Source organism: Phoenix dactylifera, unplaced genomic scaffold (genome assembly GCF_009389715.1).
Source record: "Phoenix dactylifera cultivar Barhee BC4 unplaced genomic scaffold, palm_55x_up_171113_PBpolish2nd_filt_p 000026F, whole genome shotgun sequence".
Lineage (NCBI taxonomy): Eukaryota > Viridiplantae > Streptophyta > Magnoliopsida > Arecales > Arecaceae > Phoenix > Phoenix dactylifera.
The window spans coordinates 1,254,391-1,280,819 of NW_024067667.1; the positions used below are offsets into that span (position 1 = coordinate 1,254,391).

Here is a 26,429-nt window from a genome sequence, read left to right on the forward strand (position 1 = left end):
AGGTGGGAAGCGGGAGAACGGAGGAGGAGGAGGAGGAGGAGGTGGGGTGGGGTGGGGGTGGGGGGGGGGGTGGGGGGGAAGAAGAGAAGAGATGAAGGTGCCGTGCTGTTCGGTGTGCCACAGCCGGTACGACGAGGAGGAGCGGGTGCCGCTGCTGCTGCACTGCGGGCATGGCTTCTGCAAGGCGTGCCTGTCTCGGATGTTCGCCGCCTCTACCGACACCTCCCTCTCCTGCCCCCGCTGCCGCCACCCCACCGTCGTCGGCAACAGCGTCCACGCCCTCCGCAAGAACTTCCCCATCCTCTCCCTCCTCACATCCTCCCCCTCCTTCGACTGCGACTTCACCGACGACGGCGACGATGATCAAGAAGACGGCGGCGACTTTGACGACGATGACGAGGAGGACTACGTAGGATCGCGCAGCCGGAGAAGGCGGAACCGCTTGTCCCGCCCCTCCGTCTCCGGCTGCTGCTTCGCCAACGGCGGCACCGGTGCTACAAGCTGCGCTGTCGACCTCGTGACCCACCAGGACCTCAAGCTTCTCAAGCGGCTCGGGGAGGGCCGCAGGGCCGGGCACGAGATGTGGTCCGCCGTGCTCTCCAGAAGCTCCTCGTCATCGTCCTCCTCCTCTTCAGCCTCTTCCGCCGCCGGCACTGTCTCTGGGAGGTGCCGGCACCAGATGGCGGTGAAGAAGGTCGCGATCACCGATGATATGGATGTGGTGTGGGTGCAGAGCCAGCTCGAGAGCCTGCGCCGGGCCTCAATGTGGTGCAGGAATGTGTGCACCTTCCATGGGGCAACCAGGATGAATGGGCATCTATGCCTTGTAATGGACAGGTATAATAGCTCTATAAAGTCCGTGATGGAGCAGAACAACGGCCGCCTCACATTGGAGCAGATCCTTAGGTTCGAGTCTTCCCATTTTTCTCTTCTTTCTTTCATGAGGAAAAAAACATGCTTTAAATGAAAATGCTTCCATTATAATCGTTGCCTCTGTTGATACTATGGTATGAATACAACTTGTATGGAATATATTGCTTGCCCTTTCTTCATGCTCCTTGTGTGTGTGAAATCGACACTAGGGACAGAATTAGTTGTGGTAGGATTTTTAAAGCTGTCTATATAGATGCGCTTCTTAAAGTTGTTTCTTTACTTGGTAAAACCTCATTATGTATAGGATGAAATACTTGTCTTGTTGGATCGGAAGGTACAGAACTGAAAATTAAAAGATAGTAATAGACCAGTCTGCAATAGTACAGATACCTATAATAATTGCTGATGCAGCTCCGCATAGAAGTCTACTGAATTTTAGATGTTGAGCCTGCAATCATATAACAAGGGGAAGCAAAAGAAAAGTACTACAGTTTATGATTCATGATAAACTTTGAAAACTTCCAAGTTACTTGTTGTCAGATCTTAAAACCCCTGAAACCATGCTTCACAATTTTAATGACACTCGAGCTTTTCTAACCTTAATCTTAATAAATTTAGGGTGCTTTAAGTTTGAGCCTTATTGAAATTTAAGTAGAACTGAAATCGGATCGGATATGGATCGAATACTAGCATATCCATATCCATATTTGTTTTGTTTGATGAATATAGATACGGATATGGATGTTAGTCGGATGTAAATATTCATATCCATATTTGTTTTAAACGGATATGGATATAAATCAGATACCAAAAGTATGGATATAAATATAGATATAAATCAGATAATTAAACTTTATGACAACATAATCAAAGATATTACTAAGTGGACGATAAATCAAGTTAATAGCATGCTAATGGGGTCATTTATTTTTCTTAAAAATTTATGAGTGCTATATAAAATTAAATAGGATTACAAATGGAATTGGATATTCGGATACAGTTCGGATAGTTGACTATCTATATCCATATCCACTTTCTTCAACGGATATGTATACGGATACAGATATTAGTCGGATGCTCAAATTTCTATTCATATCTGGATAGATTCGGATATGAAAATGGATCCGGACGGATATTATTTGATCCACTTTCACCCCTAAATTTAAGTGATCAAAGGGTAGCCAACTCCTTATAAGAAAGGTGAAAGATGAAAGATGAAGGAAAAGAACTAGCGGTCAAGGGAAGTAGTAGAAGAAAAACACTGCTTGAAATGTTGTATTCATTGATTCACAGTTCTTAAGGGGAAGGACCAACATGGGGATGTCTTATTCTTTGGATCCAAGTACTTGAGTAGAAGCAGTGAACAATAAGAAGAAGAAAGCCAAGGAGTAGTAGCAATCTCTGTAGATCAGTAAAGTCAGGTAACTTTCTTTGAGCTTTACAATCTGTTTTATAAAGTTTTGGTTCCTTGAATCAAAAAGAAATGAAGAAAAGGAGGCTTCATCATGAATGGGAGAGAGAAAGAAAGAGGTGCCAGTTGGAGAGATAAGAGAGAAAGAGAAGAAAGGGTGGATGGGGATGGAGAATGGGGTGTGAAAGAGAGAGGGTATTGAAGAGGTTTACGAGCCAAGGAGGAGAGCAAAGAGTGGAGCCGAATGGAGATTTGCCACATTAAACCCTTCAAAGCTGTGGCTTAGCAACCCATAGATTCCCTCTTACTAGTCATTTGTGTATCTGATCTTGACATGAAGATCACTTGTCTTGATTCTTTTAGATGTGCCACATCACTTAATTGTTATGCAATAGGCATGTACAACTTAAGTGGATGTGGATACCTGTCACACCGCTGGTGAAAAATAGAATATTTAGATAAACAAAATTCCTATCAACCCAAAAAAATGTGTCAAAAAGCTGAAACCAAACTGAATCCGATAAAACAGCATGCCAAAATTGGAAAGTGGCTCCATATAAAGTAAATAAAGGACTGAGGTGAGCTACACTGCATCAATTCTTCTCTTCAATTTCCTGTTAAATTGGAAACTGTACACCTCACATTTTACTTCTTTATGAAGCATTCAGAAGGCCAAATTAGGTCCAACAGGTTGGTGTCACTAATTCTGTCTCTGTTTCATAGCTGTCCAGTCATATTATCTGTTTCTTTTGGTTTCTATTGGTTCACATCACAATGCCAGACCAAATATGACCAATGTTTTCATGATACAATAATGGCCAATTGTTTTCTTTAGCTAAATGTTTATATGTGGTTTGCTGGAATTTTGTGGACTTACCTGAGGTTTGAGAGAGATTCTATAAAGCAGTTTTGGTTCAAGGGTCTTTCTACTGCAGAAGATGGCTCTTTTGCGATCGTTAAGAATATAGCATGTATATTGTTTGAGAATGGATGTGAAATGGATTCAAGAAAATCTGTAAGTTTGATAAGAATTTTAATTAGAGTATGAAATGATAACTAGATGGGCATATCACAATTTACTGAAAGAACATATGAATTTTCACCTAGATTTGAAGATGCTATTACTGCATGAGTTGAACCTTTGAGAGAAGGGGAGAAAATGTTGTAAAATTTTATTGATATTTGTATTCAATGTTGCTCCCATTATCATAAATTAAACTATGACATCTTCAGATGCCAATATATATAGGACTCCTAATCTGACACAAATTAAAGAATTCTAATGGCTTACTTTAATCTTTTATGGCTGATTAAAAAGCCAGCCAACATGTTACCTGATCAAAATGCCAGATAACAAGTTAAAATTCCAATTAACGACTACGATTATAAAAAAGCTTATAATTATCATCAGATCTGTAAGAAAATTATAATAAAAATTGCAAATTTCCCCTGGACTTCCTAGTGAACTTGAGGTGCCCCAAACTAATCTTTGACAATCAGGTTGCTGGATTGCTATGCAAAGAAGCTATGTATTTAGATGGATGTGGTGTGTTCATCCATAATCATCCACGTGGAACGATCCATCAGCTGAGGAATAGTCCTTTTGTTGCATTGCATCACTGCTGCCACTGTGTATAAATTTTGTCTATTATGTAGTGAAACAATATGGGGCTTTATGAACCTTTTCTTTTTGAGAGGAACACTTGTCACTTGTTCTTTCTTTTTTGAGATAAAAAGATAACAAATGATCTGCTATATTGATACTACCAATGGAGATTTTAAAAAGATTCAATCTTGCTCTAATGTAACATTGAACTTTTTAAAATTTGATTTAAGTGAAATTGAATTATTGAATACTCTAAAGGTCCAAACGAAATCATTAGAGATCTTAACAAGCAGTTGGAGCTTATAAGTTCTAATATAATTAAAAGAACATGGAATTTGTAGTTATTGCTTTCTCCTGATTTTGAAGCACTTCTTGAGATCCATGCTCACATGCACTGATATGTGACTTCTTATTTTTAGTCATGATTTTGATCATAGTATTGAATATGTGGACACCCATTATATACTCTAATAATGGTATCTGCTCACCTGATCGGGAATTGGACTTTGAATGTGACCATTGACCTCCAAACTTGAAATATCTGAAGTATTTTCCTGAGGAATACATCAGGAGAATTCTTCTGCTGTATCTCATTTGATCTGTCAAGCTTGGTACATCCAAGTTTGATTTCCAAGCTTGTTCATCAAGGCCAATACTTATATGCCATTCAAAACAAAGTATTAGTTTTAGGTACTGAATTTGCTACCAGGTTGTGCTGAAGTAGCATTTTTTTTTTTATAGATATACATATTCCGACACAAGCTTTGCCTTGTATCACTATATGCTGCATCCCTTATATTGGAAGTTTCATATTTGTTAAATATTTAGCTTTTTCATATTTAAAGAACAGGAAATAAATTTTCTTCATGTATGCTTGTCATTTTCTTACTCTATTTGATTCACCCACTGTATGCTGCATTTGGTTGGAGGAAAAATGGTCATACAAAAGAATATTCTGAAAAGATATCAAAATAAATCCTCCACATTTGTCATTATAAAAGAATGTCACTTGTGTCTTGTCACACCATAACATTAAAAAAATGAAGAATGATTAGTTTATTTTGTACCCTTTCTCCTTTGTGGCCACTTGGAATAGAAAAGAAAGATAATGCCAAGCCTGTCATACTGTTATGAAAAGTGCATCTTCTTTTTTGTTGGAAGACGTTGAGGATATTCAAGCTTGACATATCTGATTCTGTTATTGCAGGTATGGAGCAGATATTGCTCGTGGAGTGGCAGAACTTCATGCAGCCGGTATTGTTTGTATGAGTCTAAAGCCATCCAATCTTCTTTTGGATGGAAATGGCCGTGCAGTGGTCTCTGATTATGGGCTTTCAGCAATTCTTAAGAAACCTTCATGTCGAAAAGCTGGATCTTCTCCTGAGGAATGCTCTTCAAGTGTGCATATGTGTATGGATTGTACAATGTTGAGCCCACATTATACAGCTCCAGAGGTATGGGAGCCATTAAAGAAGCCATTAAATCTATTTTGGGATGATGCAATTGGCGTATCTTTGGAGTCAGATGCATGGAGTTTTGGATGTACGCTTGTTGAGATGTGCACTGGTTCGGTTCCGTAAGTGGTCCAGCCCGTTCCTTTGTGCTTGTTGATAATTCTTCACAATAAATGATATGATAATACTGTTTCTATGCAGATGGGCCAGATTAAGTGCAGAGGAAATTTACCGAGCTGTTTTCAGGGCTCGTAGGCTGCCTCCTCAATATGCAAGTGTAGTAGGTGTTGGTATTCCTAGGGAATTGTGGAAGATGATTGGTGATTGCTTACAGTTCAAAGCTTCAAAGAGACCAACTTTCCAGGCAATGCTAGCAATATTTCTTCGGCATCTGCAAGAAATACCTAGGAGCCCTCCTGCAAGTCCGGATAAGTAATTTCATTGCACTTTTGATGTAAAAGCCTTATCTATATGCACACCTGTTCCTATCACCAATTAGTCAACCAGTTTTCTTTTTATGATTCCAAAATACTCATCAGAGGGGAAGCATTAAACAGAAAAAGATCTTGTTACGAAAAGGAAACAAGGTCCAGTAAATGAGATTTATTTAAGCATCTCAGGGAGAATGTTGTACTTTTGTTTTTTTATAAATTTCAGGTCCATTGGGTGGTCTGATGTGCTTGAATTCTTTTCTTTCTCCTTATAGTTGAGTTTATTCTGTTTGGCATGAGTTTGTAAACATTCTCTTTCCTGTATATTTATTGAAACTTTCATGGCTTATTTGTTTCATGCAGTGATTTCACAAAGGTTTCTTCAACGAATGCCGCAGAACCATTCCCAACATCTGTTCTTGAGGTTTTTCAGGATAATTCAAATGTTTTACATCGACTGGTATCTGAAGGCAATATTATCGGTGTTAGGTTAGTCTGAGTATCAAAACTTTCCACCCCTATAATGGCTTTTTGGCACTGACCCGATTCTTATGTATTTGAATACTTAGTCATTGTCTCTTTGTTTATGGCAGGGATCTGCTTGCAAAGGCTGCATCAGAGAGAAAAAGCAACTCAATTTGTTCTCTTTTAGAAGCACAGGATGCTGAAGGCCATACTGCTTTGCATTTAGCGTGTAGGCGAGGCTCTGTAGAACTAGTAGAAACTATATTGGCATACAAAGAGGCTGATGTGGATATCTTAGATAAAGATGGTGACCCCCCTATTGTGTTTGCTCTAGCTGCTGGCTCTCCAGAATGTGTTCGTGCTCTCGTCAATAGATCTGCTAATGTTAGTTCTAGGCTGAGAGGGGGCGGGGGTCCATTTGTCACTCATGTTTGTGCTTTCCATGGCCAGCCTGAATGCATGCAGGTAGGGCAACATATATGACTTACGTTTTGTGTTATATTTTTTTTTCTTCTATCGATTTCATGTCTTCTTATATGTGTTTTAAATGATCACAGGAATTACTGTTAGCAGGTGCTGATCCCAATGCGGTGGATGGTGAAGGTGAATCTGTGCTTCATACAGCCATAGCTAAAAGATATACTGAGTGTGCTATTGTTATTTTGGAAAATGGAGGCTGCAGATCAATGAGTTTTTGTAATGCACAAAGAAAAACGTAAGATCCTCTATTGCTTTGCTTGTGGAAAGTCTTTATGGAGTTTGATTAGCAGAACAGTTTGTAGTAGATTTGTTGCAAAAGAATCAAGTTAATAGGTTGGATTAGAAATATCATGATTTAATGTGATTCTAGGTATGTTTTGCTATAGACTTATTGAGAGATCCATATTAGATAACACGGTTATTGGTTATTGAATGAAACAAAGTATTTCCTTTTGGTGGTTTGTATATCTCATATTTCTCTGTATTTCTTCTATGTTGTTCTTGTATCTTCTTCTGTCTTCTTTTTGTTTGAAGAGTTCACAAATCATACGACATGTACATTTGCAAGGTGTTAAGAGTCTTTGGTTGTAACATCCCATAATGAATTCTTAAACTTTACTGCTAATTTATCCAAAGAAAATCATGAATATATAGAAACCTCACAATCATTTTCATCATTACTTTATAATTGGGATCTTTTGAACTATTTAACTAAAAACTAAAGCACCACATCCTGTCTGTGTTGGGCTAGGGTGAAAAAGGGTGAATACATATGCAAATCCTCAATCCATTTGAAACTCTACAGAGGTGCATGACTGGTACTCTAAGCGTTTGGAAAGCCTATGGAAATCCTTTTTATTTTTAAAATAGATCTTAGTACTACTAATTACCTTTTAGAGATAGTCATGGTTTAATTTTTCAATACACATGATTTTTGATTCATCTAACAAGTCTTACTGATGCAAAACAAATATGATAGAATTTGTCCATATAAAGAGATGAAAGATGGCATAGGAATGCTCATCAGTTTGATCTATACTATAGGTATGATATGTACCATGCAAAAGGGGTTATCAGCATGGTACAGGGTCAAGTATCTCTGGCATCTATGTTAGTAGGTTAAGCTGTGCAGTGCAAATTAGACTATGTCATAACATATTTTAAAGCACTAATGCAGATCGATATGTAGTGATACAAGCTTGTACCTTGCTTTCTAGTTTTAAATCCATGTCTGACCATCTCAAAATGGTTTAAACCATTTTCACCCTTTTTTTGGGTAAGGAGATTTGCAAGGGATTTTTTCTATTTCTTTTCTTTTCATATTTAAAATTTATGCTCAATCTAGGAATTAGAGTCAGAAAGTTGTTCACTACAAATCAAATCAAATGTTAGAGAATGAGACAATCTATAATGTATTGTCTTCTTGTAGTACTACAAGTATTTGTTCTTCCCATAATACAAGAATTTGGTATATGTGCTTCCCACAAACTTGGCAGTCTGACAGTATGTGTGAGGTATCTTCTGTAAGCTGTTAACAAGTAAACGTGAGTTCATTATCCTCGTTTTTTATCATGAAATCATGTGTACATGTGCTGTTACTATGTATACATCATGTAGCATTGGCTTGTATGACAAGTTATCTAAAAACTTGCAATGCATCTGTTAAACATCAATCAATAGTTATAGCTAGGACAATTTACGATCATAGGTTTGGGAAAAAATACATCCACGTTGAAAACACGTGTATGCACTGGTAGAAAGCAGTTAAACTTGTGTATACTTAAGGAAAAAAAAAAAGAGAACACAGCAGTGGTATCTTGTGTGCTGGTTGTAAATCTTTCTCATAGACTAGCATATGTTTCTGTGCCACGCATTACCAACTCTTTTGGCATAGCCCAGCATGTATGTGTAATATTCCAACCTTGAACTAAGCAGGCATGATAAACTATGTATCTTGGCTTTCAATATCAACATGTTAAGATGGGAGGAGAGCTAGAATAAGATTTATTGGTTCAAGATAGGATAAAAGATTGAGAGAGCAGCATTTATGTATGAGAGGAGCTAAGAGAGTTATAAAGAGAGAAGAAGAGAAAAGAATAAGAAAGAAGAAAAGAAGGGGAACAGAAATAGAGGGAATGGAGGGAGAGAAATAAAGGAGAGGGAGGGAGAAAGATAGTTTTTTTTCATTAAGACAGTCTTCTTAAGTAGTGAGGAAAGTTTGGCTACTGGCTATTGGGTTTCCTGAGGTTGGCAGATTGCTGAAACAGGAATCTGGTTCATGTGTCACAAAACATTTGGTTGCTAGCACAAAACACAATTATGAAATGGGCTCAAAAAATATTGTAGTTAGAATTTAGCCACCATGGCCTCTAAGAGTTGCTCAGATTGTCATTCTGTGCACCTCTTAACACATGCACTGAAATTTTTAAGATATTCACAGATGGGAATTCATGAATAAACATGGCAGGGCCCTAAAATGGTGACAAACTTTTATACCTAGGCTAATGAATACAAAATAACTGTAAATATAATATTCTAGTTTAGCAAAAACTTTAAAAAAATGTCAAGAAAGCCTGTCTGCTCCAAAATGTGGTTCGGTAAGAACTAAATTTGGGGGATCTTCTCCCCCTTGCCAACAACAAAAAAATGGAAGAAAATTGGAACATATAACTAGAATTCATTAAATATTCATGAAATATATACAAATTATCAAGAAGCAACAAATGTTGTCTCTTTTCTATTCAGTCATGAGAAACTACGGGAGAACTCTCAACAGAATATATTGCCTGTCAGAATGATATTCACAAGCTAACAATGATTGTTTTTCATTAATCCAGGGATAATGCCTTCTATGGAACTTCTGCACCAACTTGCCTGATTTTTCAGAAGAAATATCATTAAAATAAAGTTTATACTCTGCTATCATGTTGATACCAAAAAAATTTTAACCAGCTGACAGTTGTACATTGAACCATAATGACACTATTGCTCTGAAATAGTTACTTTCTGTCAGCTGTTTCAATTCACTTTCAAGGACTAGTATAATAACTTGTCCGACATCTATTCCATCAAGGTAGATTGTTACTTTGAGCTTTGGAATTTGGTGGTGATGTTTGATGATATTCCTAATGAATTTTGTATTTAGGTGTTCCTAATTAATTTTTATAATTAAGTGTGCTTTAGTTGCTTATTTTATTTTATTTTGTGCTTTAGTGTTCATGTGGCATTAAAATTTTGTCTAACATTTCGAAATGGTGAAGCTTTAACTTTATATGTATGGTGCATAGGCCTCTACATTTGTGCGTTGAGACATGGAATATGGCTGTGGTGAAGAGATGGGTGGAGGTTGCATCACAAGAAGTGATAGATGAAGCAATTGACATACCAGGTCCAAATGGAACAGCATTGTGCATGGCCGCAGCTTTAAAAAAAGATCATGAAATCGGTAATGTGCATTGTTAGAATCCTTTAATGTTTTATTTATTGAATTGCTGAACATCATACATTCATAAATAGGTTGATCTCCTCTTATCTAAGATGTTGAGTAGATTTTATATGTAGACTTACAGAGCATCATACATCTATAAATGTTGGAACTTAATTATCATGTGAGGTTGCTGTTGAAGACCTAAGGCATTAAGTGAAAAACTTGTATAGTTTGGAGTCAAAAGGGAAGTTGGCCTGATAACCTAATTTAATACCATAAAATGGGAGATTAAGAAGACCAGAAAATAATTTTAGAGGATAATTCTTTTGTGAAATCTAAAATAATAAGACAAAGTGGAGTGCTCGATGTTGATATTAGAATTAGCTTCTTTCAAGTGAATAAATAATTTAAGATAATCAGATTACATAAATCAATATGTTGATGACACTTTTTTTTCATAATTCTAAAAGCGTTATCACAGAAATACTGTGTCTTAAACTTACTCCACTCGATCTGTAAATATAGTAATATCATCTGGAAATCCACAATCTCAGTAGTTGAAATCTTCTATCTACCACTGTACTCTTGCTTCCAAATCTTTCTTTCACTCCCACTATAAATTTAGATGCTTCTGATCCCATCTGTAACCTAGTGAAGTAGTAACCGACAGTACTATTATTAGCTATTAAGACCATCCTATTGATATAACCATTATTATTTATCTCATCATCTAAATCTGTGCAACAGTTGTTTTTTTTTATGGCAATAAACACCAGAACTACTTATAAAGAAGAAAAGCCACTGGATAGGTAATCTAAAAGTTTCTATAATATTTAATATGGTTGTCTTTCGTCTTAGACTCTTAGATTCTTGTACTTGGTGCCACGCTTGGTGAGGGATCTTGCTTCCTTTCCTGCTTTACTTTCTGGTGCTTCCCCACCCTTTAGTTGACTAGCTCCAATATTGCTCTGACTAGGTATTGCCTTGTTTTCTTTCCTAAATATTACCATTCCTCCTATCAATTGAGTTTTCTTTTCTATAGTGTAATTACCCAATTTACTTATAAACATAATTTTTTGACAACAAAAAATTAGATCTCAACTATTTTTTATTTTTTAATGAGATGATTCTCAAGTGTTTTTCAGGCATTACCACGACTTCCTTGTCCTTTTTCTTTTCCTTTCTTATTTTACTTTTTTTTTTTTATCAACACTAGTTTCTTGCACTTGCATCTGAATATGCTTTACAATTTAGGATACTTAGACTATAAATACAACTGCCTCCTAATTGCTTCTCCATTTTCACTATTTTGGGACCATGAAAGCTCTCTTAGTAATGGATACTAAGATAAAGTGAAAAGTCCCTGTACTAGAGGATTTCCAATAAAACTGTTTTAAAGGCCAACTTTTCAACAATTCTTTCATTTGAATTTTTTTTCTCCATATTTTACAAAATAAAACATGGTTTACATCAAGAATTTATGTATCAATCTATATCAACAACACCAAATTAGACAGGTACTTAGGATGCCTTTACACCACTACAAAAGAACAAAAAAGAAATAGTGCCCCTTGCTGTACTGACACCACTTACTGTACTGTGCATTGGTGTGGTATTGTACATACAAATATTGTACTGAACCAGCACCTGACTGGTACGAGCACTAGTGCTGAATTTGTAAAGTTTAGATAATGTTGAGTGGCAATGTAATACTGTGGCCTGACACTGTTTACGGAACCACAACTTATTTTGGAATATTATGTGGCTGAAAGAACTAAAATCCTAAATTATGAATAATCTTAATTCATATGGACTCCTTGAGTATGAGGGATTGGTTCTAAAATCATTTTGGTCCAATATCAATGTAACAGTTGTCCAAGATAAATGGAAATGAAGTAGATGGAGAACAATAGAACTTTCAAAGAAAAATAGGGTCGCAAATCGGGAAGAGGAGGCTCAAAGAAGAAGAAGAAAGTCATTTCATATTATTAAGGACTTTAACCTTACACAATACCATGGCGCCTGCATATTCCAAGGTGATAGAATTTTAAAAGTTCCAAAATACCCCTCGATGTTGGTTGATCCCTAGAGATAATGGAGAACGAGGAAGAGGAAGGTGGAAGGAAAGTCCGGACCTCCAAGAGAGGTGAGGCATTCTTTTGTCCGTTTCTCTGTTCTCACTGTTGATTTCTATTGGTGGGTCCTACTAGAGAGCTCCATGACTTGCTCCTTGTGTGATGTGGTAACTAAATCTGAGTTGCCACATCATAATAATAATCTAAACTTGGCATGACATCATCTGATCTCCACAGAATGATTAGATTATGCACTGAAGAAGAAATAAAGGCTGAAAGATTGAATTAAAAACTAATAATCTGAATCTAGATCTTTAAGAAGCTGTGTTATTGCTGTGTTATGTTAGCCATGGCTTACAGCAGCAATCACAATGACTTGAGCTAAGTCAAAAACAATATTTGTTATTACCTTTTATGTATTATTTACAAATTTAATATAAACTTTACCAAGTACAATTTATCTTTTGTGTTGCTGATTGTTTACATTGGCGGTAGGTATGTCAAAATATTAGTGTATTAAATTAATACAGAATTATTGTAATAAAAAAGAAATTTGAATGTCTTTCTTTATGTTAAAGATAATGTCAAAACCAGATGAGGTTATACAGATCCACAGGTCTATGCCTTTGAACGGAAGACCTTTTGGTGGGGTTTATGTATCATGTGTTTTCCCCATGCTGTTAAATACGTGGCATATGCTGTGTGCTGTGCCTCCTGACAGGCACACTGTTGGAATGGTGCCTATTGCATTGGCATGTTTTGTTACAAATGGACATAGGCATTTTGGGGCCCTTTTAGCTGCTTTAGATTTCTTTCTATTTTCTTGCATTAGAAAAGTAATTTAAAGATGCATTTAATGTCATATAATCATCAATAAAGGCATGTAAGTAAGCTGAATATTGTGCATTGTGGCATTTAAGCTAATATGCATTGTAAAACTGCATTAGCATTATTTAATGATAATCCTTGATAAAATAGACTATGATTATTCATAAGATTTTGGATGAAACAAGCGATGGGTGCATGTTGAAACACATTGTGTTGATTACATCACATAATTAAAATGGTTTGGGGACTAAGTTGTAGGACTTCTTATGTCTGACCTTTAGCTCTTGGCATTGTTTTGTTGGGTGTAATAAAATATATGGGCTATTATGGTTTAAGAAATAGTTCCTTTGCACGAGTAAGAAACCGATGTATTTCCACGGGTCGCCCTCGTTCCGTAGTTGAGTTCTTTTACATAGGAAAGAAATGAATAGATAGATGGTGTGAAAATGGGTCGTATTTTTATATGGGATTGGATTTTTCGCCAGACTTTTTTTTTATTGAATTTGAAATTTAGACAATTTTTATTAAACTTAAATGGGGTGGTTTCTTATTTACATCTAATATTTAAAGTAGATATTTGCTTGAATGATATTCATGTAATGAAGGTTTGTTTCTAGTTGTCTGCTGAGGCATAGTCTTATTTGATCCTACACATACCTCCAAGATCCTCGAAGGGGAAGTGGGTGTTGGGGTTTGAGGTTCTTTAAGTTGGTACAAGAATTAAAGCTCATACAATAAGTTTATGGATTTAAATGCTCTTTTTATATTGTTCAATTTGTGCTATGTAAAAGCCTTTTTCTTGACATTGCTCATGTTTGGTTGCGATATACATGATTTCACTTACTAATACATTGAACAACTATATTTGTGCATGGCCGATTGGGGTACTATTAGTTTACATTCGAAGGTTGTCTAGATGAAATAATTGACTACTAACATTTGTCTAACACATGAACAGTAAGAACATTAACATATTGTTAAACAAAGACCATCTTTTTCACAAAGAAATGTGGCCCCTCACTTCAATGCCACATGGAGTACCTATTGGGCTTGTAGACATTTCGGTCAACTATTAAGTTCACATTGTGTAGCTGGTAGGGGTAGTCCTGATTTAAACTATTATTTAGGATGAAATTTGTGTTTAATCTAGAGCCCGCAATTTCTTCAATGTTAAGTCTTGATTCATACTCTACTGTTTATTTCTTAAATTATAAATTAAGAGGGCAGGGTAGGTATTACCTAGTTGCACGATATGTTCTAACTTCTAATGAAGGATTTTCTAGCAATCTATGCTCAAAGTTGCTAAATCCTAGCTGTAAAAACTGCCAGTTGCTGTATTTCCCAACAGATGGTGGAAATACAAGAAAAGGCTTTTAAAGGAGTCTTGCTTGTTATCGAGCAGTTTGGACTGATCCACCCTTTCCTGTGTGATCTGGGTAGTTCAGGTCTGGTTCATGAAAATTGGGGTGTCTAGCAGCTAAGGTTTGTAATCTCGGTAGTGGGTGCCGCATCGGTACATTACAGGTTCAGTACAATATGGTCTATACGGTACACATCCCATGTTGAGATGACTCTCAATCCATTTTTCTTACTTTTTATCATGGTACCATCCGAAATTAGATGGTATAGGCTTGTATGCTAAGATACATACCTTGGTTTCGGGCGGGATAGGGTGGTTCCACTTGGTTCAGACCGGCTCAACCCATACTGAACCAAACCCCTCGATACTGTACCGTGCACCGTATCGGTACTGGATGGTATGCGTCGGTAGGGCCGACCTTGCTAGCAACAGCTCATGCTGCCCTTTATGAATTGGAGTTCTCTAAATATAAAATGATGGGTTCCAATAAAATGCAGAATGGTTTCAGTTCGAGATAATATATAGACTATTACACTTCTTTGGATCGTAATGATGGAAAGCAAAAGGCTATATCTACATATACATGGAGTAATAGGATAAAGGAATGGTTGTGGTGCAAATTTAGAAAAGTGAATGCCAGAATCTTTTAGCAGCTTGTGCCACAACTCCCTCATTTTTCTGTAGTATGTATTAGTTTTTTTGTAGAGCCATAAATTCTACCATAAGAAGATCCATACAATTAACGTTTTGAACCACAAGTGTTTTGATGAAAGCTATTCTTTATGCATGTTCATTCTAGCTTCTCATATTGTGTCTCTTGGAAATTGTCTGTAGTTCTGTGAATGTGGATATTATAGAACAAGGTCCATAATCTTGGTACTGATAACGTACAGGTATGTTATCGATATGGCTAGTACGATATAGTATGTACCCCATATTGAGACAGCTCAAATCCCTTTTTCTCATTTTTTATCACATTGCCATCCAAAATTGGGTGGCACTGATCAGTACAGTATGGTACACCCCAGTTTCGAGAAGTTTTCGGCAGTTCAGACCGATACAGACCGGTTTGACTCATACCGAACTGAACCCAATACTGCACCAATACTTTGCTGGTATTTATGGTATGTTGGTATGGGTCAGTACTACATACTTTATGGAATTTGACTTGACTAAAAGATTTATGGTTCTTCTAGAAATGCAAGAGAAAGGACATTTTCAAATGCATGAAGAGGCTGGCTTGTTGTTTTCTTTACAATGCCCTTTATAGAAATGAGAGCCCCTTTCATGGATATCTACAACATGCAAATGGATTTGCTTAGCTTAACATTATCTTATGGCAAAAGTGTTGCTTTTGTTCAGCTGCTCTCTTTATTGTTAAACTTGACTCTATTTTGACAGAGGGCCGAGAATTGGTAAGGATATTACTTGCTGCAGGTGCAGATCCAACAGCTCAAGATGAAGTGAATTTCCGAACAGCTCTGCATACAGCTGCAATGATTAATGATGCAGAGTTAGTGAACGTAAGTCTAGATCGATTAGAATTAAGTAAATTACTTATTAGTTTAATATAAACTTTAGGTGTGGATTTATTTTTTCTCCTGAGTTCAGTTTGGTATATAATATCTTTTATTGCTTTTCATGATTAGATTATTCTGAAAGCTGGAGTTGATGTCAATGTTAGAAATGCACAAAATACGATACCTCTGCATGTTGCATTGAACAGAGGTGCAAACGCATGTGTTGGTTTGCTGTTGTCTGCTGGAGGAGACTGTAATTTGCAGGTATGGTCTTTTTTGTGGAAACATTGAATTTAATTACTTAATATTTGACAAGTTTTGGACAATATACTATATATATATATATGCCTATATGTATATATATATATATGGACTGTTATTTCTAGGATATACCCATTTCTTTCTTACAATCTTTGTACCTGTGTAATTCAGTTCTGTGTGAACATCTATGATAACATAATTATAAATGCATATTTGCATTACTTTGTGGCTTCATGTTCATCTGACAAGGGTGCAGACTTCTAAAAGTTGCAGAATAGGCAATGCTCTTCATAATTTTGCTGTCCTGTTGAACTTTTGACAATTTTGATGGTTTTATTAATGAATTCTGTCTCTTACTTAGATGTTGATAAAGCCGTACTTAGCGATCCCACTTGCAGGTTGATTTATGTGACAAGCAAGGGGACTCTGAAAAATGAATATCTTTCCACTAGTAATGATTATCTTTCCCTCTGTCATTGGGGTGGGTTTTTTCTTTTTTCGCTGGTTTGGTTGGGGGGGGGGGACCTCATTACACCACTTGAGGGTAAGTCGGTCTATTTATATTTAAGTACAGATCATTTTTCACTATATCTAGGTATTTTTTTAGTGATTTAGATAATTATGCAGTGAACTATCAAGATTGATATTTATTTATTTAATTTTTATGGCTAAACTTTTTGATCATGTGTGTTCCATATGCCAAAATCTATCAACCATATCAGACTTGACTTTAATTTCAAAATCTTTACTCCGTGACTGTTATGGAGTCAAATTGTCACTTCTTGAAATGCCACCACATTATGCTATCATGAGAGGGTAATTTGGTAAATTAAATGATAAGTACATTCCCCTTGTTAATAGTTGCACTTGTGGGTGATTATATTGCACCAGACAATGTTTGAGCAAATATGAGAGATGCAATTATCAAAAAGGGTTTGCATTTGCTGATCATTTGAGGTTCATTTCATAAGCCTATTGATAATTTGGATGTGCATTACATGTGCCTGTTTGAGAATTCAAGCATAAATGTGCTTCTATGTGTTTATGCACGTGTATGTCATAGATTGAAACTTGAATATTCAAATCCTCAATAATGCAAAATGCATGATTAACCATTTAAATTAAGAATCCACAATATCATAATTTGCAATATAAATGTCTAATAGACAAAAAGCAAATGTTTCGTTGGCTTTAGATGTAAAATCTTGGTTCTTTTGTGTTTTAAGATGTGTAGCTCATAATCAGTAATGCACTTTTTAATTTATGGTCCACTATACATATTGCATGTTATCATAATGTTGTATTCCTTTATTTTCTTCTTTTGCTTCTAATCGTTAAATTGTTAATTGGCATCTATGTTAAAACAGCGATGTTCAAATTTGAAGGGTTTATTCGTATATTAATCCTTCATCTTGCCTTTTGTAGGCATTCTGGTGGAACTTTTTTTATAGAGTAATTATATAAATTGAATCTTCAGTTAGTATTTTACATGATCTTGTCCAGTTGCATAATGTCCTTTTTCTGTGAGAGACGCTCTATTAACTTCTAGCCTCATAATTTTATGGCTTTGCTTACTTGATACAGGATGACGATGGTGATAATGCTTTTCATATAGCAGCTGATGCGGCAAAGATGATACGTGAAAATCTTAATTGGATTGTTGTTATGTTGCAACATCCATCTCCTGCTGTTGAAGTGCGAAACCACAGGCAAGTGCTTATCCACTGAAAATGCTGATTCTTTATTATTTCATGGTTATATCCAATTAGTTCTCTGAATGGTGACATGGTTCAATGATCTACTTATCTGTTAGATTCTTGCTTGTTAAAATTTGGATCTTTACATGGTTTAATAGTTCAGTTGTCATGGTCTACAAATTGTTTTAAAACTTCATTCTCAACTTTCAATAACTGTTTCAAGTGGAAGTAGAAAAAGAATAAACTCATATTATTTTAATTTGTGACAGGGGCTGGACATTGCGTGATTTCCTTGAGACCCTTCCTCGAGAATGGATTTCAGAAGACCTGATGGAAGCACTTGCAGACAAGGGAGTTCATCTGTCTCCAACCATGTATGCAAAATGATCCTCATCTTCAGTGTCCTTTTTTTTTCTATTTCGTTTTACTATCATGTCTTTTAATACTTTGGTAAAATTTATTTCAATATTTCTTATCATTTTCTCTGGGCTGCACTTAAGCAAAATATATGCAATCGATCATGCTCTGATCAAATGTTGCAATTAGATATGAAGTTGGAGACTGGGTGAAATTCAAAAGAAGCGTCATAAATCCAGCACAGGGTTGGCAAGGTGCAAGCCACAAGGGTGTAGGCTTTGTCCAGGCAATTATGGACAACAACAACCTTCTTGTGTCATTTTGCTCTGGAGAGGCTCGTGTTCTGGCAAGTGAAGTCATAAAATTGGTTCCTTTGAACAGGGGACAACACGTACAGCTAAAAAGTGATGTTAAAGAACCAAGGTATGTCTCTGAATGCTGTATGCATAGTTTGTAATCTACTTCTCTCAGAGATACCATTCAATTCTGTATTATTGTAATTGTTGATTATTCAGTCTCACTTTATGCTATTGACACAAATTTATGTCATCGCATTATTGTTTGAAACTTTAGTTTTTCTTACTCCAAAATATTCCCAAGTAAAATTTACACTTTTGTATCATATGTTACGGGAAGTAGTTTCCCAACAGTCAGTGCCCTTCAATTGGGTAATTAGCTTTCTTAAAACTAGTTTGGCCATCATATCTCTATCATGAAATGCAAATTCTCAGAATCTGTTAGTGCAATTCCATCTCCTCTTACCCATCACAAAATAAAGAATACATGTAGCAAAAGAAGTAAGGGCATGGAACCTTGATAGCCCCATGGCATGAAGGAGAAAGGAGTCAAATGACATTAGGAAGGCTCTGAGTTTCAGATTTTTGTTCAAAAAAAATCAAGAAAAAATTCAAAAGGAGTTTAAAATAGAAGAAAAGAGCAGTTATTACACAAAACTATAGGATATGATATTGTGATAGATTATTTATATGTACATCTTGATAATTTTAGGCTGATGTCAATATTTCAGGTAAGTAAAACTCATTTGAGTATGCTAGTATTTTGTACCATAAACATACACACACATACATAAATCATAGATGCATACATACACATATGTACCTTATATTTTCTTCTTGAACAAATTATTATATTTAGCAAATTTGAAGTTTTTTAGTGTATATGTGTATACACATATATATGTATTAGATGAAAGATAAATTGGAATAAATGGAATAAATGAAATAGTTGATTAGGTGAAGTACCATGTACAATTTAGACTCATCTTTGTGCAAGGTTGACAACTACTGGACCAACATTATATTACATAGCTGTATGTTGCATGGTTAGCAGGCCACATGTAAGAGATTAACCTAGTGGAGCCTAGGAGATTGAGTTGGATGTGTATTAAAACTTAAGCACAATAAAGGGATAGTTTAGGTAGCTGTATGGTTAGTAGGATGCAACGTTACTAGATTTGATAAAACAAGAATTTCAAATCAGATATTTCATAAGATAAACATATAAAAAAAATGCAAAATTGAAATATGTGTGATACCGAGGAACCTTTTTCCCTCGCTATGGTCTTAAATCATATCTTGTTAGAAACCATGTCCTCATCTCCTGTTCCTACATTTTTGTGCCAAAAACATCCCAACACACCTGACCTCCTCCTCCAAATCCGTCCTTCCTTTTCTCTTCCTCTTGTCCTTCCAGCCCTTTACTCCTCATCTTCCCTGCACTCCTTTACAACCTCATCCAGACCCCTCTCATTGCTGTCCTCCTTCACTTCACCCTCCATCATCTTATCATTGTTTTGCTTCCTTCCTACTTGTTATGCTTTTGTCTCAAATCGCCCAAACCCTTCTCCTAGCAAACAATAACTTAAATTAAAATAAGAATTAAAAACAACAGTTATAAAACCTATTCATAAAAAAAAAGGTTTTATGGTTTTCATAAACTCAACAACCAAACATTGGCTTAAGGTACTACAAATTGAGCACCAACTGCATACAGCAAAGATGAATCCAAGAAAAGTGGGCTTTTTTCTTTATACTCTAGTTGGATTGTGAGAAAAGAGGATTATATAAATAAAATACCTTGGATGTATTCAATAGAATTAGTTGGAACCGAAGATACTCTCATTTGGGAAACTGTCTAGTTGGATTAGATATAGAGCACTGATCGAGGAGGACATGTAAAGCTAACCTTACATAAATGAGAATTCTTCTTTGTGACTGCGATCATGCACTTGCATACATATGTACGATAAAATCTTTGACAGAAGATTTAATAATTTCAAAGAACAATGTGTCATTCATATTAAAGAGTTAAATTGTTGATATTGATATATAGCTCAAAAATGGTTGTGAATTTTATCTTTTATAGATTTCTAACCTATGCATTAGGTGCGTGCAAAAATGAGTGATATATGTTGTACTGGTGTGCTAAAATGTATAATAGGTTGTTTATTTTGAGAATCCACTTTGATGATCACGATATCAGCATCTTAAGCATTGATCGAAAACAAATAGATTTCAATGCTTTGATCATAGCAAAACATCATCATATCATTAAAGCCATTTATTTTCACTGAAGTAGGTCAGAGACCACCATCACATGTCACTTTTGGTTATTTTTAGTTTTGGAAATCACGATCAATAGTGTGAATCTACAGTTTGGTGGGTCTATCATTAATTTTTATTTGTTAAATATTTTATAAAATAAACATATCTAATTCTTTCTCTATTGACATACATGCATGCATATGTATGTTATGACTTTTGCATGCACCTACGTGCTTGTGTGCATCTCTCTCTCCCTCCTTCCCTCCCTCCTTCCCTCTCTCTATATATATGTATACACATGTATACATATATATACTTATATGAGATGTGTGTGTATATGTCTGTGTGCATGTATAGTAGAGTGCTAATATATGGGTGCCCATATAATAGCTCAAATAAGGTCAATGCTAACTGAATGACTAGGGACCCAATATTGATATCTGAGTTACTAGATGTCATCTATTATCTCCAAACCTTTTTTTTAATCAGAAAATCATATGATTTGGAGGCCTCTAGCCTATGTATCATTTATGTATCCAATGGTAAAAAATGGATAGTTCAAATATCATGAACAATACATATATTTTACCACTGGATGCATAAGTTAGGGATCTTTAAACCGCATGTTTTTGTTTTAAATGGTAATGTAGTTTAGAACTAATAGATCACATCTAAGGGCTTGGATAATTGGTACTGGGCCCCTGGTCATCTGTTTAAGACCAACCTTATTTGGGTTGTTGTGTGGGCATCCACATATTAGCTCTACTCTATACATATTCATTATATATATATATATATATATATATATATGCAGACACATACATACATCCATGCATGTACATGTGTACGTATACACACATATATAACGATAGCTAATTAGTTCATAGGGAATAACTAGTTTTGTTGTTTGGTGATATCTGTCATTTGTTGGATGCAATGAATGCACTTTTTCTGCATTGATCATTTGACTGTTTCATCTTTTCATACATTAGTTGTACCTGTCAAATGACAAAATAACTCTATGCAAGTAGAACCATCTGGTGTGATATATTGGGGATATTTTTGTCATTTATAGTGCAAACAACCGAGGTGGTTGTTCCCTGAAAATAAAATAGCCTTTCTTTATATATATGCTAATATATGTGCATATGTGTGTGTGTGTATAAAGAGTGATAGACTTTGCTTCTCTTAAGAGGAGAGGGTAACTACTCTCGACTCCAAAATCAATAATGGAGCTTGCAAATCGAAGATCCACACCGTTGATCATGATCTATGTCCCTAAAAGTGCCTAGAAATCAAAAATTGAGTATTTTGATTATCTCTAACCTATGTAACATTTGGACTCAAATATTGATGTTTCCGTTGTGCTAAAATATATGATGAAGTATTTAAATTAAGAATCCACCGTATTGATCATTTTTTTCCATGTGTTGAAACATATATAGATTGAAAATCAATTTTTAATGCTTGGATCATATCAAACGTGGTCTCATATCATTTTAACTGTTCAATTTTTTGTGTCCATGTGATGGATATGTGAGAAATAGTCAAAACACGTGATTTTTAGTTTTTAGGCATTTTTAGTGGTAGAGATTAAGGTTAACACTATAGATCTTCAATTTGATGCCCCATTGTTGATTTTCGAGTTTAGAGTAGTTACTCTCTCCTCTCAATAGGAACAAACTCCATCTCTCGTACACACACATGCACGAGCACACACACAGGAAGGTTTTCTAACTCTTTTCACCACCCATTTTGTCCTTTCTTTATCCTCTCTCTGATATGGCATCCCCTTTTTGCACTCCGTATTCTCCTAGCCCTTTTACCCTTATGTTTCCTCTATGCGTTTTCTAGATACCCCTTGTTCTTCTCCCTTTAACACTGCTGCCCCTGTCCTCTTGTCATTTTTTGAAGCATGGCCTTTTGATTTGTTGTGTTCTATTACACAGGTGCACCAAAATTAATACTTCAGTTTCATGGAGACAAAGGGATATTATTTTAATAAAATATCTCAATGTCCATAGGTAGCGGTTAACATTTTGTTTGTTTTTATCATCATCCTCTGGTCATGCCACGCAATTGACTAAAAAGACTATGTTTTTTTTTTTTTTTGAAAAAAAATTGGGTATTACACTTGATATAAATGTTGCCAGTTTGAGTAGAGTCCAGCTAACTCTTAACTAGGACCCAGATTTGATGTATGTTTTTATGCACATATAGGTATGTTCCTTTGTATGTATGTATAGGCATGATCATGTAATTTCACCGAGGGGCATTTAATTATTTTCCGATGTGCATGTCTAATTATTAATACACAGTAGTGATAGAATTGCTTTTGAAATTACACTCCACTAAAATTTGCTCAATTATAGATTTGTATTTCTAGATTGCACCTGATGTAACAGCTTATTGTTCTTTTATCAGGTATGGATGGCGTGGTCAATCGCGAGATAGCATAGGAACAGTTCTCTGTGTTGATGATGATGGGATACTACGGGTTGGTTTTCCTGGAGCATCTAGGGGTTGGAGAGCTGATCCTGCAGAGATGGAAAGAGTTGAAGAATTTAGGGTTGGTGACTGGGTCCGAGTTCGCCCTGCACTGACAGCTGCTATACATGGTATGGAAGCTGTAACTCCTGGAAGCATTGGGATAGTGCATTCCATCAGACCAGATAGTAGCCTTCTGCTGGGCCTTTGCTACTTGCCCAATCCATGGCATTGTGAACCTGAAGAAGTCGAACCTGTTGAACCATTTAGGGTAATGAGATGCATAACTTATAATTTATGTTTTTCTTTTCGTTGCTTTCAGTATATTCTGGTATTAATCTCTTGACTTTGCTTCTACTTGTGATTATATCCGTAATCTTTCTAGATTGGTGATCAAGTATGTGTAAAGAGATCTGTTGCAGAGCCTAAGTATGGTTGGGGTGGTGAGACACATCACAGTGTAGGAAAAATTATAGATATAGAGTGTGATGGTCTCCTTGTAGTTGACATTCCAGATCGATCAACTACATGGCAAGCTGATCCTTCTGATATGGAAAAGGTCGAAAATTTTAAGGTATGGTCCTCTTACCATTTTTTAGTGCCGCTATGTTATTTTCTTATCTCATATCTGAATTTCTAAGTTTTCTTCTTCCTAATGCTGGTGCGTAGGTGGGTGACTGGGTTAGAGTCAAAGCTTTTGTACCATCTCCAAAATATGGATGGGAAGATGTCACACGAAATAGTATTGGAATAATCCATAGTCTAGAAGATGGCAGTGATATGGGTGTTGCCTTCTGCTTTAGGAGCAAGCCTTTTGCTTGTTCAGTGGCAGACATGGAGAAGGTGCAGCCATTTGAAGTAGGTCAAAAAATTCATGTGATGCCATCTATATCTCAGCCGCGACTTGGATGGTCAAACGAGTCTGCTGCAACTATTGGGACAATATCACGAATAGACATGGATGGAACTTTGAATGTTAGTTACATGTCTTTGCTAGTTTGCTATATTATGAATGTTAGGTTTTTCCAAGCATGCTCATTGGGTCTCTGCTTACCAAAACTCAACTGATTTTCTGTCTGTAGGTTAGGGTGGCCGGCAGAAGTAGTTTGTGGAAAGTTGCTCCAGGTGATGTTGAGAGACTTTCAGGCTTTGAAGTTGGAGACTGGGTGCGTCTGAAGCCAAGTCTCGGGGCTAGACCCACATATGACTGGAACAGCATTGGAAGAGAAAGTATAGCTGTGGTACACAGCATACAAGACTCTGGATACTTGGAGTTGGCTGGCTGTTTTAGGAAAGGAAAATGGGTAACTCATTATATGGATGTGGAGAAGGTTCCGTGTTTGAAAGTTGGTCAGCATGTTCGGTTTCGCACTGGACTACTTGAGCCAAGATGGGGATGGAGAGATGCTCGGCCTGATTCTAGAGGTATCATAACTGGTGTGCATGCCGATGGAGAAGTGCGAGTGGCCTTTTTTGGCATGCCGGGGTTATGGAGAGGAGACCCCGCAGACTTTGAGGAGGAGGAAATGTTTGAGGTTGGGGAATGGGTGCAGCTCAGGGAGCATGCGAACAGCTGGAAGTCCCTGAAACCTGGAAGCATTGGTATTGTTCATGGAATTGGGTACGAAGGCAATGCATGGGATGGAACTGTGCATGTTGCATTTTGCGGTGAGCAGGAAAGGTGGGTGGGACCAACTAACCAGCTTGAAAGAGTAGATAGGCTTGTTGCGGGACAGCAGGTTAGGATAAAGAAATCTGTGAAGCAACCCAGATTTGGGTGGTCAAATCACAGTCATGCAAGCATAGGAACAATATCATCTATAGACGCAGATGGAAAGCTAAGAATATATACACCAGCAGGATCCAAGGCATGGATGATAGACCCTGCAGAAGTGGACAGAGTGGGGGAAGAAGAAGAAGTGCGTGTTGGAGACTGGGTAAAGGTGAGAGAAACTGTTACGACACCAACATACCAGTGGGGTGATGTAAGCCATGTCAGCATCGGGGTAGTGCACAAGATAGAGGATGGGGAACTTCGGGTTGCCTTTTGTTTCAACGAAAGACTATGGGTGTGCAAAGAGTGGGAGGTGGAAAAGGTTCGAGCATTCAAGGTGGGTGACAAGGTAAGGATAAGACCAGGCCTAATAATGCCGAGGTGGGGATGGGGCATGGAGACATTTGCAAGTAAAGGTGAGGTGATGGGAGTGGATGCTAACGGGAAGCTACGGATCAAGTTCAAGTGGAGGGATGGAAGGTTGTGGATAGGGGATCCGGCTGATATTGTTCTTGATGAAGGTTCAGACACAACCAACACCATCGATGAGTGCTACTCATAGGGATTCAGCAATTCTTTAACTCTTATTTGTTTAGCTGTCACAAGTAATTCAGCTGCTGTATTCTCGACCTTGGTCTTGTTTTCAAGGTTCCTGGCACATCTATCAGCTCATGGCCACCAAGACATTGTTTGTGGCTATGAGGAGAAGAAAGCTGGTTTTTCTTCATGAAGGTTTAGGGGTCGAGTGTGTCGGCTGGTCTGTATTCACATAGTTATCCATGAGAGTTTATTACCATTTGACTATATCATACTAATGTACAGGTTATTAGACCTGGGTGTTAAATTGAAATGCTCCCTTGTATTTCGTTTTTCAAAAATCCTGTGGTGGTATATAGTTTTCTTTAGATGTCAGTTTTTCATTCATTACTTTTGATTGTAAACATGGTGTATATTGTAGCTTTGTATCAGTCTTTTTTTTTATATTTAATTCTGGTTATATTGGGATACTTGCGAGTTGTGATATGAATTGCTGTTTTCTATGCGCAATAAAGGATGGTACTAGATAGTTTGCCGACGGTAGTCTCCAATGCGTCCTGTGCTGTTGAATGGATATAACTGAGTGGTTTTCTTCCTCTTCCAAAATACTCATTGGACGAGTTGGCACGTGGTGAGGGATTGCTTCAATTTTTGTTCGAGGGGAAGGGTTGCGGGGTTGGGGTGGGGGATGGGAACTTTAGTATGAGGTGGAGGCTTTTTTTTCTTGCCGACGATCATCTAGTGGTTAGGTTTAAGTTGGAGGACTGAGACACTGCCTTCTTCAGTGGCCCTTGGATAGTCGTGGGCCAGTCGTTGGTGGAG

At 36.8% G+C, this 26,429-nt stretch overlaps 1 protein-coding gene across 1 annotated transcript; it reads left to right on the forward strand.

Moving 5' to 3' along the window:
- Window positions 1-59: 59 nt before the first annotated feature.
- On the forward strand, window positions 60-26,077 carry LOC103702563 (E3 ubiquitin-protein ligase KEG-like). Its single transcript, XM_008785048.4, has 16 exons — window positions 60-906; window positions 5,098-5,466; window positions 5,546-5,776; window positions 6,139-6,264; window positions 6,369-6,705; window positions 6,798-6,955; window positions 10,008-10,165; window positions 15,812-15,933; window positions 16,060-16,194; window positions 17,776-17,900; window positions 18,158-18,262; window positions 18,435-18,668; window positions 23,234-23,567; window positions 23,682-23,870; window positions 23,966-24,271; window positions 24,379-26,077. Exons 1-16 carry the CDS (start codon window positions 92-94, stop codon window positions 25,630-25,632), a joined length of 4,998 nt encoding a protein of 1,665 aa, XP_008783270.2. The 5' UTR covers window positions 60-91; the 3' UTR covers window positions 25,633-26,077.
- Window positions 26,078-26,429: the final 352 nt, after the last annotated feature.